Source organism: Engraulis encrasicolus, chromosome 5 (assembly GCF_034702125.1).
Source record: "Engraulis encrasicolus isolate BLACKSEA-1 chromosome 5, IST_EnEncr_1.0, whole genome shotgun sequence".
Taxonomy (NCBI): Eukaryota; Metazoa; Chordata; class Actinopteri; order Clupeiformes; family Engraulidae; genus Engraulis; species Engraulis encrasicolus.
Genome location: NC_085861.1, coordinates 6796752 through 6810896, shown reverse-complemented (window position 1 = coordinate 6810896; position 14145 = coordinate 6796752). Strand labels below are relative to the sequence as shown.

Genomic DNA, 14145 nt, shown 5'->3' with positions numbered 1-14145 from the left:
ATATATAAAAATAGCATACAGAATAAAAACTAATAAAACGGCTCCATTTGTGAAGCGCAGAGGACTGGCCGGAAGAAAAGAGAGGTCACATCATTCACCATCAGTAACGTTTCAAAAAGCGAGTCGACAAGGAACACTAATGTGCACTAAAAGAGCAGTGATTTCAGTCAAGTTGAGTACAATAAAAAGAGGCTTTTAAAATGAGCTGCCAGTATATAAAAAAAAGGAGTTTCTAATAAGGACAGGAGTGCTGCATCATGGGTAAAAGGGGGTGAGTGCACTTAACCCCTCCTTCCCTTCCTAGCACACTCGGAGGAATAGGAGGAGGAGGAGGAGGAGTAGGGAGATGAGGAGGGGAGGGGGGGAGATGGGGAGGAAGAGGAGGGAGATGGGGGGGGAGATGGGGAGGAAGAGGAGGGAGATGTGGAGGAGAGGGGCAGGAGGGAGATGAGGAGGGGGATGAGGAGGGGGGGGGGAGGAAGAGGAGGGAGATGAGGAGGAGAGGGGCAGGAGGGAGATGAGGAGGAGAGGGGCAGGAGGGAGAGGAAGAGGAGCAGGAGGGAGAGGAAGAGGATGGGGGAGATGAGGAGGGGGGGAGATGGGGCAGGAGGGAGATGTGGAGGAGGGGGAGGAGGGAGAGGAAGAGGGGAGGGGGGAGATGAGGAGAGGGATGAGGAGGGGGGGGAGGGGGAGGGGGAGGAGGGAGATGAGGAGGGGGGGGGGAAGAGGAGGGAGAAGCGGAGGAGGGGGGGAAAGAGGAGGGAGATGCGGAGGAGGGGGATGCGGAGGGGGATGAGGAGGGGGGGGAGGAGGGGGAGGAAGAGGAGGGAGATGAGGAGGGGGATGAGGAGGGGAGGGGGGGAGGGGGAAGGGGAGGAGGGAGATGAGGGGGGGGGGAAAAGAGGAGGGAGATGCGGAGGAGGGGGATGCGGAGGGAGATGCGGAGGGGGGGGAGAGGGGGAGGAAGAGGGGCAGGAGGGAGATGAGGAGGGGGGGGGGGAGGAGGAGGAGGGCAGGAGGAGGGGGAGGAGGGGAGGAGGAGGGAGATGGGGAGGGAGAGGAGGAGGGAGAGGAGGAGGAGGGGGGGGGAGGAGGGAGAGGAATAGAAATACAATGAGGTGGAGGAGCAATAGAGGGAAGGGGGGACGTAAGTTCATCTCTATTTTCTGAAGGTGAGGAAGACGTCCAGTCCTCCTCTTCCTCATTATGCTTGTTATGATTTTTCAACGTAGTTGCAGCAGAGTACATGGGAGACTTTTTTTCCACATCGGATTGACTGCCAATTGTCACAGGGAATTACATCATACAGCAATCCAAGTGAGACCAATGGCATAGGATCCCAGGACACCATGTTGCCTATTTGTTGTCTATTTGTTAGTTGTTAGTCTCTATGCTTCACCTCTGTGAGTGTATAATAATGCTGAATGGAGAGTTTGTCACAGACATGGGGACTATACAACCAAGCTGGTTCAGAAGTAATCCAGGTGAAGTTAAGAGGCAAATCATCTAATAGAAGAGCCTGGAGTCCTTGTTAGCTCAGGAGTAAACCAAGTTGAGTTAAAAGGTAAATTCTAATAGAAGAGCCTGGAGAGGAATGAGGACTCCAGGCTCTTCTATTAGATGATTTACCTCTTAACTTAAGCTGATCTGCTCCTGAAGCAGCTCTGTAGTATAGGCCCATGTTGCCTGGGTGAAGTGCACTACTGTACGGTGTCGTCAGTAGATGGCTTCATCCATGTTGTCATCACTGTCCCCCGCAAACTCCTCCCCGTTGTCAAAGTAGGACATGATGTAGTCCGTCTCCTGCTGGTTAGAGAGAAAGAAAGAGAGAGATGGAGAGATAAAGAGAGCGAGTGAGAGATGGAAAGAGAGAGTTAGGGAGAGAGGGGGAGCGAGGGAGAGAGAAAGAGGGAGAGAGAAAGAGAGAGAGAGAGATGGAGAGGGGTCACATACGGGTCACATCATTTTGGATCCCCAATGTGGTTTGTTTGTGCAATAATGTATTCACGGAAATACAGATTTTGACCAAACCTGGAGTGTGTTTCTTGAACGCATAGTTGCTAGACAGTTAGCAACTTGGGTAGTTGCCAATGGGAAATTGCATTGTAAGAAACAATGTAGCTAACGTATTTAGCAACTACGCTATCGAGACATGCACCCCTTGAGTGCGAGTGGCCAACGTTATCAAGTTGGCTGACATTCAAGATGGCCGTGGAGACATCAAATTTGTTGCTTTGGCGCCGAGTTTTATTTATTTATTTATTTATTTGTTTTTTTTTTTTAATCTAGTCGAATAGCAATAAGCTGCATTTGCACAGGAGCTTTAGAAGAAAATGAGGTAAAACCTAATTCAGGTACACAGTAGTCCACTTGATGTAATATTAAAGATGGCTTCTCAAGATTCAGCTTAAATTTGTTCCTTGTTAAAATGGGCGATCACCTTACTGTCAACTCTAACCTTAACCTCCACAACCCTAACCTTAACAAGGCACAATTTCAACAGATACTTTTCTATTGACTAAAACAATATACCGGTAGGCTACTGGAGCCTCTAACACAGAAACATTTCAAATACAGTGTGACCAAAAAAGATATGACTTGTGTGACCAAAAAAGATATGACTTGCCTCTTCAAACTCTTCCTCGTCATACTGCTCCTCTTCCTCCTGTTCCTCTTCCTCGGGCTTCTTCTTCTCCTCCTCTTCCTCATCTGAACTGTCCCCTCTCTCTTTCTTCTCCAGAGTCTGTGCAATCCAGTCCCCAAGAAGCAAGAGAAGAGCAAACAACGTTAAAGGTGCAGCACTGTGTAAGCATGTGGCCAGAGTAGGTATTGCAACTATGCTGCTCATTCAAACTGTGCTGCCTGTTGCCAAATTTGATCTTACAAAGTTTACAAAGTAATGAAATAATGTTTATTAGTATGACCAAAGTACAGTATGTTTTCAGCTAAAAATATCTATTTCTCGAAATTCAAAATGGCGGACAATGAAGTAGATCCCCCTTTTCATGTATGAAAAATGCATTTTTTCCAATCATAATGAATACTTAGAATTTGATGGTGATAGTAACTATTCATGAAAAGGGCAACATTAATTCTAGTAAGAAACCGCTAAAAAAATATCACACAGTGCACCTTTAAGGCCGCCAAATCCACACAGCTCAACAGGAGCTCACACAGAACTGCTGAAAAGTGTGAGCAGTCAGTTGCATCACTCAATTAAAATGGAAAAAGGAAACAGCACCTATGTAGAGAATATTGGAACAAAACACATACACATAATGACATAGATAGATAGATAGATAGATAGATAGATAGATAGATAGATAGATAGATAGATAGATAGATAGATAGATAGATAGATAGATAGATAGATAGATAGATAGATAGATAGATAGATAGATAGATAACACTGTACCTCTAGTTTTTGGATGATTTCCTCTTTTTTTACTCTGGGCTGAGCAGCCTTTTTGGACGGTGGGACGTTTTCTGGAGAGAGAGAGTCGAGAGAGAGACAGATGGAAAGAGTTAGGGAGAGAGACGGAACGAGGGAGAGAGAAAGAGAGAGAGAGCGAGAGAGAGAGAGAACAAAAGAGATAGAGAATAAAAGAGAGAGAGAGAGAGGGAGAAAGCTGAGGCTTAACAACTGAAGGTGAGAAAACATGTATGGCAGGAACGTGTCAACTCACCTCAATAGGTTTATATGAACTCTCTGATCAAACACAAGGAGGAAGTTGGTTCAAAGGTTGGTGCAGTACAAAGGCACAAACACGGACACCTTAAAGTGATACTGTCCCATTTTTGGAAATAAGCTTATTTTACACCTCTCCTTGAGTTAAATGATGGAGTATTACCTTTGTCCTGTACTTTCAACCGTTCAGAGTATGGCAGTGCAAATTTTACCTCCATGCTAGCAATTAACATTGAGTCCTATGAGACCAGCTGGTGGCTGACTGGTCTCATAGGACTCAATGTTAACTGCTAGCTTAAAGGTAAAATTTGGTCTCATAGGACTCAATGTTGACTGCTAGCTTAGAGGTAAAATTTGCACTGCCATACTCAGAGAACGATTGAAAGTACGGGAGAAAGGTAAAACTCAATCATTTAACCCAAGGAGAGGTGTATAATAAGCTTATTTCCAAAAATGGGACAGTATCACTTTAACTCTTAGACATGTTTCAAGTATTTCCACTAAGATGCACTCTAGTCATCATGTGTGACAGTGCTGCACAACAAATCATCAAGCACAAGATGTTGCGATCAGAGCAACGTTACTGGAGCACATGAAAGAAACCACAAATGAACAACACAGCCAGGGCAAGACAGGTGCAGAGGATGAGAGAGAGAGAGAGAGAGAGAGAGAGAGAGAGAGAGAGAGAGAGAGAGAGAGAGAGCACAAGAGAGAGAGCACGAGAGAGAGAGTATGAGAGAGAGAGAGAGAGAGAGTGAGCAAGAGAGATACAGGGAGAGACGGAGACACAAGACAGTGAGAGGGAAAAAAAGAGACAGAGAGGGGAGTGAAGAGAAATGAAATAGGAGCTAGAAAAGCCAGACGAGGAGAGGAGAGCTGCAAAGTGCTATCTCATTGATTTCCCATGGGAGTCAGGGATGACTCAGACTGGAGATGCATCACTTCACATCACATCACATCCCCTCACCTCACCACACCTATGGCTCAGAATGCTACAGTATGTACAATTGAGAAGGAAGATTGTTCACACACATTCACACACACTCACACGCACGCACGCACGCACGCACGCACACACACACACTCACACGCACGCACGCACGCACGCATGCACCCACACACCCACACACACACACACACACACACACACACACACACACCCCAGGTTAAGGTGCAGGACAAAGGTGGATACAGGACTTAAGGCTCAGTTATGCTTCCTACTTGTGCCACAGAGTGAGCTTGACGCAGCCATGATGCAGTTAATTCTTGTTTATGCCCTGTTTTGAAGCACGGTCTGCGCGATGTCATTCCACGCTGAAACTGCCTTCAATACAAAGAGTAAACTAGACGTGTCGGTTGTTTTTTAGCATCACAGACTCGACGAGAATGAAAATGAAACATTAAATCTTTATATCACGTGCATGTTTGATCGCACTGGCAGCCACAGTAGTAGTTTGGAACAAAGAAGTGGCTCATTTGTCGAGGACGAAGCGGAATGTTTCCTCGACCTCGGAACCACTGTTCAACTGTCCAAATAACTTCAGCGTCGTAACTTGCAAGCGCATGTGTTGTCTTCGGTTCGTGTAAATAAATCAAACAACAAAGCACGGGCAACTTATTTAATGAAGAGCTCATAGTCCGTAGACCGACGAAGGTTAGAACAAGGAAGTAGCGCTTGTTCTCGACTCGAGGACAGAGCAGGCTGGTCGAGAGGACCAATCAGAGACCTATTTTCGCCCTTTCACGCCGTCGCTCCCTGCGTCGAGACACAATTTAGGGGAAGTGCCCCAGAGTACCTGCGTGATGGGGGGGGCTTCACTACGTTAACTGCGCGGCTCACTGCATCATGATGCAGTGACGCTGATCTCGAGGCATAAACCACCCTTTAGAGTCAGGAGTCCGCACACTTGTAATCCCCCCAATTTTGTGTAGGGCTGCTACGATTAATCGACTTATCGTGACTAATCGACTATAAAAATTAGTCTGCAAGAATTTTCATAGTCGACTAATCGTTTCATTTAATTCAATGCTTTTTTACTTACTTTTCTAATGCTTTATTACTTTCTTGAAACCTAAAATTTCCCAGCACTTAAGAATTGGACGTTGTATCTCGGAGTAAATAAGCTACTATCATGATTTAAAGCTCATTGTGAGCTCAGGGACCTAATTTTAACAGTTTCTTTCTTTTTTTCCCCAAATTTCCTTGAAGATTAAAGTGCTAGAGTACTTGAAAAATTAATCGTTTGACTATTCGAAAAATATAGTTTAATAGATTAATCGGGAGAAAAATAATCGTTTAGGACAGCCCTAATTTTGTGTCTTCATTCCATGGCAGTTTAATGTTTCTACCATGAATTCCAGAGACCATAATTCTAGAGCAGTGTTTCTGGGGCCATTGGGGAGCCCTCGGGGGGTGTTGAGAGGAGACAGCTGGGGGGGATGGGGGACACTCAGTTGCAAATGGGGGGGGGGGGGGGGGTTCCATCATACTAAGGGGGACGTTGGCAGGCTTGTGACGAGGTCAAGTGCCGTTCATTCAAAAAAAGGTTGAGAGCCGATGTTCTTGAGAATCTGAAGAATGCCTCAATGGTACTCGAAACATAATTCTGCCATAGAATAAAACACAAAAAAAGGATTTCAAGTGTGTGGACTCCTCACTTTGAAATCAGATGACTACATAACCCGCTACCCGGCTGGAGCAGCATTGATTGCTCTGACCTCACACAAGAGAAGAGGGGTTGTAATCTCAGTCACTCGAAAACACACGTGTCAATCTCGCCTGCCAATGCCATACACTGCAGCTGACTTTACTCTGATGTTATTTGTGTTTCTTATAGTTGATTATTATGACTTTGTGTTTTTAGCACATTTGGTGAATCTGGAAGTGCATCACTGGAAAACTTAAAACATGTTTCACAATTGCTGCTGCTACTGCTACTGGAGCATCGACAATATGCATGAACGGCCATCCGGGTACTTTGCTCGTGAATGTGCGTTACACCCCATTGTGGGGGGAAGCAAGCCGAAAGTCTCATTATTTACATGCTACATCGGCTACCCTAAAAGAACACAGTCCATGCTTCAGCCACGGTCGTTTGGCTATATTATTTGAACAGCCGGCAACACAACATGTTTTCGGGCATGTTGCACGTGAACAACGCTAGTCTACAGGTACTTGTCTTTCGTTTATTCTTTTCCAACACCACCAATTGACTTGCATTGACTTTCCGTCCAATGTTTTCCCCCAAAGAAGGGCGTAACGCACAAGGAAAACGTCACGCCGTTCATGTGTATTCTGGTTTGACATAGGAGGAAGAGGAGAGGGCTGTAATATTCCTTAATCAATCTGAAAGACCTGTGGACTTGCCTACGCCATTTGAGAGGCCTAAAGTCAAAAGCCTACTATTACTAGAGTAGTTTACAGGCCCACTTCTCTGCTTCTGACAAATACGACACTGCTATCCTTATCCAACGGCACAGAAAGAGAGAGCCCCACCAACACTGTGCTTTTAACAAAGAGGGTGAAGAGAATGTTGACCTTACTCTCTTTCTGGAGTCTCTTTGTCCGAGTGCGTAGTTCTTTGGGCATCTGCTTCCAGTCTGTGTGTATGAGAGAGAGAGAGAGAGAGAGAGAGAGAGAGAGAGAGAGAGAGAGAGAGAGAGAGAGCGACAGACAGACAGAGAGCAACAGAAAGCGAGCGAGAGAGAGAGAGCGAGAGACAGATGGAGACAAAAAAAAAGAGAGAGAGAGAGAGAGAGAGAGAGAGAGAGAGAGAGAGAGAGAGAGAGAGAGAATGAGAGAGAGTGAGTGAGAGAGACAGAAAGAGAGCAAGAGAGAAGGCAAAAAATAAGACGAAAATATCCTAGGACAGGGTTTCCCAAACTGTGGTGCGTGCACCCCTGGGGGTGCGCAGCCTGCCATAAGGAGGTGCGTGAGCTAAATAGAGCAATGGTGGATATGTGAGTTTTTATTCAGCATTAATGAACATGAAGTAGTTTTCAATTGTATAGTAAATTGTATGCTAGAAGGGTCCATCTGAAGTGAGCTTTAACTCCTAGTCTATTGGAAAAGAGGATTCCCCAAAACAACTGTGCATAATGTGCAGTAAATGCTCAGTGAACCATACTTGCGTGGCCATCAGTACACCAAAATATTTGCTTAAGGGGTGCGCAGGGGGAAAAGTTTGGGAAGTGCTGTTCTAGGACATCACATCTCGTCAGTGTGCTGCTGAGGCAGATTTGCAGATTTCACAGCACAGCAACAGGCGTCGGGAACGTCCAACACCATCTCTCTTCTCTCTTCCTGCCTTCATCTCTACTCAACATTCTTCTGGCACAAGCAGAGACGACAGGCACTGAGACTGACTGCCAGCATTTGACACGGTTTCAGTCACATTTTGCTTTTAATTAGCTTCCTGACAAGTTTTTTTTAAGAGTTTATTACCATATCAATAACCACTTCATTGCAATTTGTTATTTAATTACTGCAGCAATTTCATGCTTTGCCTGCAATCTTTGGCAGTTTTCTTTTTTTTTTGCTTGATTTAAAAGGCTCCACTCCACTGGCTTAACGCAAGTACTTTAGGCCCTCCTGCAAGCTACCAAGAATGGGCCCCCGAACGAAAAAAAGAGGGCCTAATATCATGTGGAGGGGCCCGTTTCCTAAAGTCAGTGGCACAGCGAGCTAAGCCCCCCACTTGGACTTGCATGCCCATGGGGACCCAGGTTTGAGTTCGGCCTATGTCATGTCCCAAACCTAGTCCCATCTCTGTGTTCCACTGATCTCCTAACGGTCTCTACTGTCCTATCATCAATAAAGGCACAAAAAAGCCCATAAACATGTGAAAGAAAAAAAAAGTGTCCCACCTGGATCCCACTCGGTTGGGTTTTCAGTTTCTCCAGACTGGTACTTGTCAGAGTAGCGCTCCACATCTGCAGGTCCCAAAAACAAGAGTCAAGATTCAAGATTCAAGATGAAGTTAGTAACACAGAGATCAGAGTGGAGAAGGAATAGTCTACGTATGTGAGCTGGAGAATGCACACGCTGTGCATTCAAGATTCAAGGTTTGCTTATTACGTCTTATTATAGGTTTGAAGCCTGTGGTGTGTGGTGTGCAAAGAAAGTGCCTTGTTGTCTTCGGCATGAGTTCAGCAATCTAATTGCTTGGTGAAAGAAACTACTGGTAGTGCGAGCTACCAAGAACAAGAACAGAACAAGAGTTCTGCCATTATAATCACGGAGTCATACAAGGTTCCAACTTACAAAAGTTCTGACGTAATGACTTTTTACACTTAACTCAGCTCACAATGAAAATCAAGTCAAGTCAAGTAGGTTTTATTGTCAATTTCTTTACATGCACTGGTCATACAAAGAATTTGAAATTACAAAATGGACGTATAATTGGGCTGTGCAATGCAGAAGCCTCAAGTGTGACATGCTGGTACATGAATAGGTGGGTGGGAGACGGGACGTCTTGTTTTTTCGTAACATTTGTTAAAAACCTACAAAACTGTTATTTTTCCTTTAAAAAACAAATGTCAATGAAAGAAGATGTGGTACATTATGTTTCATATTAGTCTTAGATGAGAAGAAACATTTTTGTTAAGATTTATGTAAAGGTTTATATGTCAAATATCCTGCGGTGTGACATTAATGAAACCTGGAATATAATATATATATAAATTAACCAACAACATTTTGAATAATGTATGAAGTATTTGGCATGATTGCATAAATATTAACTTAATATTAAGATATGTGAATGTGAAAAAAACTCAAGACAGTAATATTAACTACAAGTTCAATTTCGTAACACAAATTGCGTCCTGTGGGGTGACATGTATGTCAATGTTTGTGAATGGGCAGCTGCAAGGCCAACTACAAGGGTCTTAAAGACTGGCTCCAAACCAGTCAGTACCTCAGTTATTGGAGAGTGCTGTGGAAGTTTAAGGTGACTCTTAACCTCTTAATATGTCTTCATATTGCAATCTTTCTGTCACGCAATGCTTAGGTTCATTTTATGGTGTCCTGTGGTGTGACTGCTCTTATAGAAGGAAAAAAGTTTTTTTATAAATGAAAACACAATGTCATTATCAAGTTAGCATGAGCTCAGATGTCAGTCATGTAGACAAAAGGATTAAAATGGCCATAATGCAGTGAATTCCCTGTGGTGTGACTCCATTTTCCTGCGGTGTGACGTGCCTATACAATGTGTTGATGCAGGACACATTTTCCCAAAAATTGCAAAAATAAGGTGAAATTCCACAGACCACTAAGTGATTTATTTTTTTCTATTTTTTTCCAATTTGTATCCATCATTTTTTTCAGGAATTTGAAAATCTTGTTGTTGTTTTTTTGCGTTACGCCCTTAAACGTCAAACACCCAGGTACAGTCAAGGGTGGATTTAGCCAATTTGGGGCCCTAGTCAAAACATAAACATGGGGCCCTCAAAAGTCATTCTTTAAACACGTACACAAACTAAGGGTCACCAATTGTCACAGAAGGACAGAAGGTGCTATTTTAGTGTTTTGTCTCGTATATATCTTTGATTACATAAGTGACAAATTAAGATCAGGCCTACATTTTTGTGTGTTTATTGCGACTGGTGTGACAGTTAGGGGCCCCTGTAGAGGGCAGATTTGGTTGGGGCCCTAGGCAGTTGCCTAGCTTTGCCTAATGTAAAGTAAAACTGTCATCAGTCAACAGATGATCTCACATCATCAAGCAGGACATTTTACTTTCAGCTTATTTATTACATTTCAATGGAATACAGATTTCACTGTGCATTACAGAACTTAAGGGCATTATCATGCTGGTGGCGATGCAGTGTCAGTGTGACTGGCCTTTTTTGGGTGCGGCCGGCTTGATGTAGAAGGGGAGGGTCTTCATGGCTGCCCGGAACTCCTGCTTAAGAGCCAACATGTACTCCGCCTCCTCTCCCACCACCAAGGGCACCGGCTTATGCTCCATAGGCTATAACAAGAACAACAATAACAACAATAATAATGATAATAATAATGATAATAATAACAATAACGCCCATCACCAGGTAAACAGGCTTATGCTCCATAGGCTATAATAACAACAATAATAACAATAACAATAACAATAATAATAATAACAATAACGCCCATCATCACGGGGACAGGCCTGCGCTCCATACACTACATGATTAATAATAACAACAATAATAATATAATACTACTAATAACAGCAATAATAATAATAACAATAGCGCGCCCACCACCATTAGGGTAACCAGCTTATGCTCCCTAGGCTATATGGATAATGATAACAACAATAATTACAAATAAATAAATAAAACACTAAAATAAAAAAATACTGTACTACAATCACCAAGTGTAATCAGAGATAGCAATCTGGTCCCCTGGACAACAATATAGGTGACTTTCTTACAATAAGTGATTGACGCAAAGTTGCAGGTGATGATGATGATGATGATGATGATGATGATGTAGTATGTGTGTCTTTATGAGTGCATTCCAATATGCAGACTCCCGTCCTCCCTTGCCTCCTTGCGGCCTTGTGATGACGTCACTGACCACAGAATTGTATTTCAATATCTCGCAAAAGCTCAATTCTAATGTCTTTCTCTCATTTTCCAAACGTGATGGTGAATGAAGAATAGTCCCCCAAAAGTTGTTGTGGTTAGGCTGACAGCGAGGAAATGTGATTGTTTTCTCTACGGAGGGAGGGCAGTCAGCGAAACGCAAGACCACAAGCACAGACCAAGGACGGGAGTCCGCATATTGAAATGCACCCAATGTGTGTGTTGACCTAAGATTTTGTGTATGACTTGTGTGCTTAGCTCCCCCTGCAGATGGGGTACCCACGCGCACGCATTCACGGCACGCACACTGTTATTCCAATAGCTCACCAAACTCCTCTGAGGTGCTTGGTAATAACTACTTTTGAAAAAACTACTTTACAATTGTTTTTTTCTTGTTTTTAAATACTGATTTGCTTGTCGTGATCGCTTCCCAGATCAGAACCATATGAGGGTCAATGACGTTTCAGTAGCAGCACACGTCAGGGTGGTGCAACCACAACTAATGTCACTTAGGGGTGGGCGATATGGCAAAAATGTTGTATCACGATTTTTTAACATGAAATCTCGATTTCGATTTTTTATCACGATCTTCCATCCAAAATATAAAAACAACAAAAAACAACGTTCATATACTTGCAATTTGTAATTTGCAGTCAATAAAATGTTAACACACTGATGATACTCTCATAAAGTGTACAATTGGAATACAATAATGTAAAGAATAAAGTGAAGACAACAAAACAAGTGAGAAAACGTCACTCTGATGCTGATAATAAACATCCTCACTGCAAGACGATCTATACGATTTCTCCACTTTGGCAGATTCGAGACGATCTTTTACTCAATATCACGATTCACGATTTAATATCGTCATATCGCCCACCCCTAATGTCACTATTGTATTGATGACAAAAGACCAACAAAGGTCAGCGTCTGCGCCTGCACTTAAAAACCTCAGACTTCTGCTGTTTAATTTTGGCTTCAATACACTTTTTCACACAAGCCTTGTGTGCGCCTCCTTTTTTCCATTATCTTGAGTGATTACTATTATATTGATGAAATGTTTTTTTGTTGTTGTGGTTGTAGTGGATTATTTAAGAAGCATAGTCATTGCAGTCCATGTAATTAATTTAAAGGCATTAGCTGTGGCTGTCCCATCTGAAGTCTGAGCCCCCCCCCGAAAAAAAAAAAACGTTCTTGACCCATGAATCACTGGATGAACGTCTTTGCATAGATTTGCCAGTCAGCTTCAGGTGCCATAATCCCATCCCACCTTGAATATTACTGCACACCGTATTTGCATGGGTGAGGAAATGCAATTCCATTGTGTGCAGTGTGCGCTTGTGTGCTGTGTCACAATGACACTGGGAGTTGGTGGGCTTTCACATTTGCCTGTATTGGTATATTACTGTACCCCCAACACTGTGTACTGTATGTTGTTGCTGTGCATGATTCTCTATGTAAATTGCTTTGATTTAAGCATAGAGTCTATAGGTGTAAAGAATGTCAAGATGTAGCAGTCAGAGACACGCTGTAACGAACAAGAAAACAGACTCCATGGATGAAGTTAGTTAGTAACACAGAGATCAGAGTGGAGAAGGAATAGTCTACGTATGTGAGCTGGAGAATGCACACGCTGTGCCATGGTCAAAACTGATTCAAAGCATCACCACAAAACAACTCACAGGAAACAGGGGGGTCGGCTGGAGGGTGGCGGGGGGCAGGTTGTCTCCTTTCCCAATCCCAACCACCTCCATGCTGAAACTCAACTGGCCCCGGCCTCTCCCGCGCCCTCTTCCGGCCATGGTGGGACTCGTCAACAACAAAACAAGACTGTTTTTTTTCACAGCTCTGAAGACAGCAGCATCTAAGATCCTCCTGGAAGACACGTCAATCATAATTGAAAGGTGTAATTTGACATTGACGAATGCCACTAATGCATTCAACTCAATGCATGGCATCAGTAAAAATATGAAGCAACTGCAATTCACGGCGGGTGAATCAGAAACAGATTTAACGTTGAACACAAGAACACAATTAACGTTGGATGGTTTAACAAGAAATAATCCTTACTAATTACTGATGCGATTTGCATGATGGTACGTACGGTACGCATAAAATACAAATGGCTGCATAATGTCAACAGTAGGCTACGCGCCTTTTTTGGTTCCCAAATATGATTTTGAGGTAGTCCAATGTTTTCTGCTGCTCGATTACATTATTAACTACGTTGGTCTTCTTCACCGCTGTGCATCGCATTGATGCACAACTTGATTGCATTTCATTAAAAATATGCCAAGTGATTGCACCGTGATCAATTGTCATTATTTATGGAAAGTAATGAGCTAGCTATGCGTCCTTAGCAATCGCTAAGGTAAGAGCTTACTTGGTGGTTCTGGGTCAGGGTGACTAGGAAGTTGTGGTTGCAGACTTTATCATCATGCAAAATTGATATTTTGATATTCGGTTTAAAATCCTTAAAAGGGTCCCGCGAAACATTTTAATGCCTCGGACCTCTCTTGCAGAATGTAAACTAGCATCTTGCTGCTGGCTCAAGAGAGGAGGGGAAAGTTTTGATTCCGTTCAACAAATGGATCCCCCGAAATGCAAGCAAGTAAACTTTGGTTCCGATGTCAGTAGTGAAAGTTGAGTTGCTTGCTTCTGCTGTGCATTCTACGCGCGTGTAGATTTCACACGAGGATCTTTGCACCACCCCCACCCCCCCCCCCCCCCGCCCACACACACACACACACACCTGAATATAGTAGGCCTATATAGTATTCAGATCAATGATTACCCCTACAATCAAGTTGATTGTGAGATAGCCGGGTGCATTTTAAGTTAATAAAGGCTTAATGAAAACGAAACTGAAATTTTACATAATT

The 14145-nt window shown here is 43.4% G+C and overlaps 1 protein-coding gene across 2 annotated transcripts; it reads right to left on the bottom strand.

The window, feature by feature from the left end:
• Positions 1–1087: 1087 nt before the first annotated feature.
• polr3glb (RNA polymerase III subunit GL b) lies at positions 1088–13899 on the bottom strand. Of its 2 annotated transcripts, none has more exons than XM_063198588.1 (8): positions 13647–13899; positions 12946–13138; positions 10533–10662; positions 8555–8620; positions 7232–7288; positions 3416–3486; positions 2627–2743; positions 1088–1806 (listed from the first exon to the last, which is right to left on the bottom strand). In XM_063198588.1, the coding sequence occupies exons 2-8, from the start codon at positions 13063–13065 to the stop codon at positions 1717–1719; spliced, it is 651 nt and encodes a 216-aa protein (XP_063054658.1). In that variant the 5' UTR covers positions 13066–13138; positions 13647–13899; the 3' UTR covers positions 1088–1716. The 2 variants fall into 2 exon arrangements, with proteins under 2 accessions (XP_063054658.1, XP_063054659.1); XM_063198589.1 differs by having other exon boundaries at positions 1088–1803; positions 13647–13897.
• Between the last annotated feature and the right edge of the window lie 246 nt (positions 13900–14145).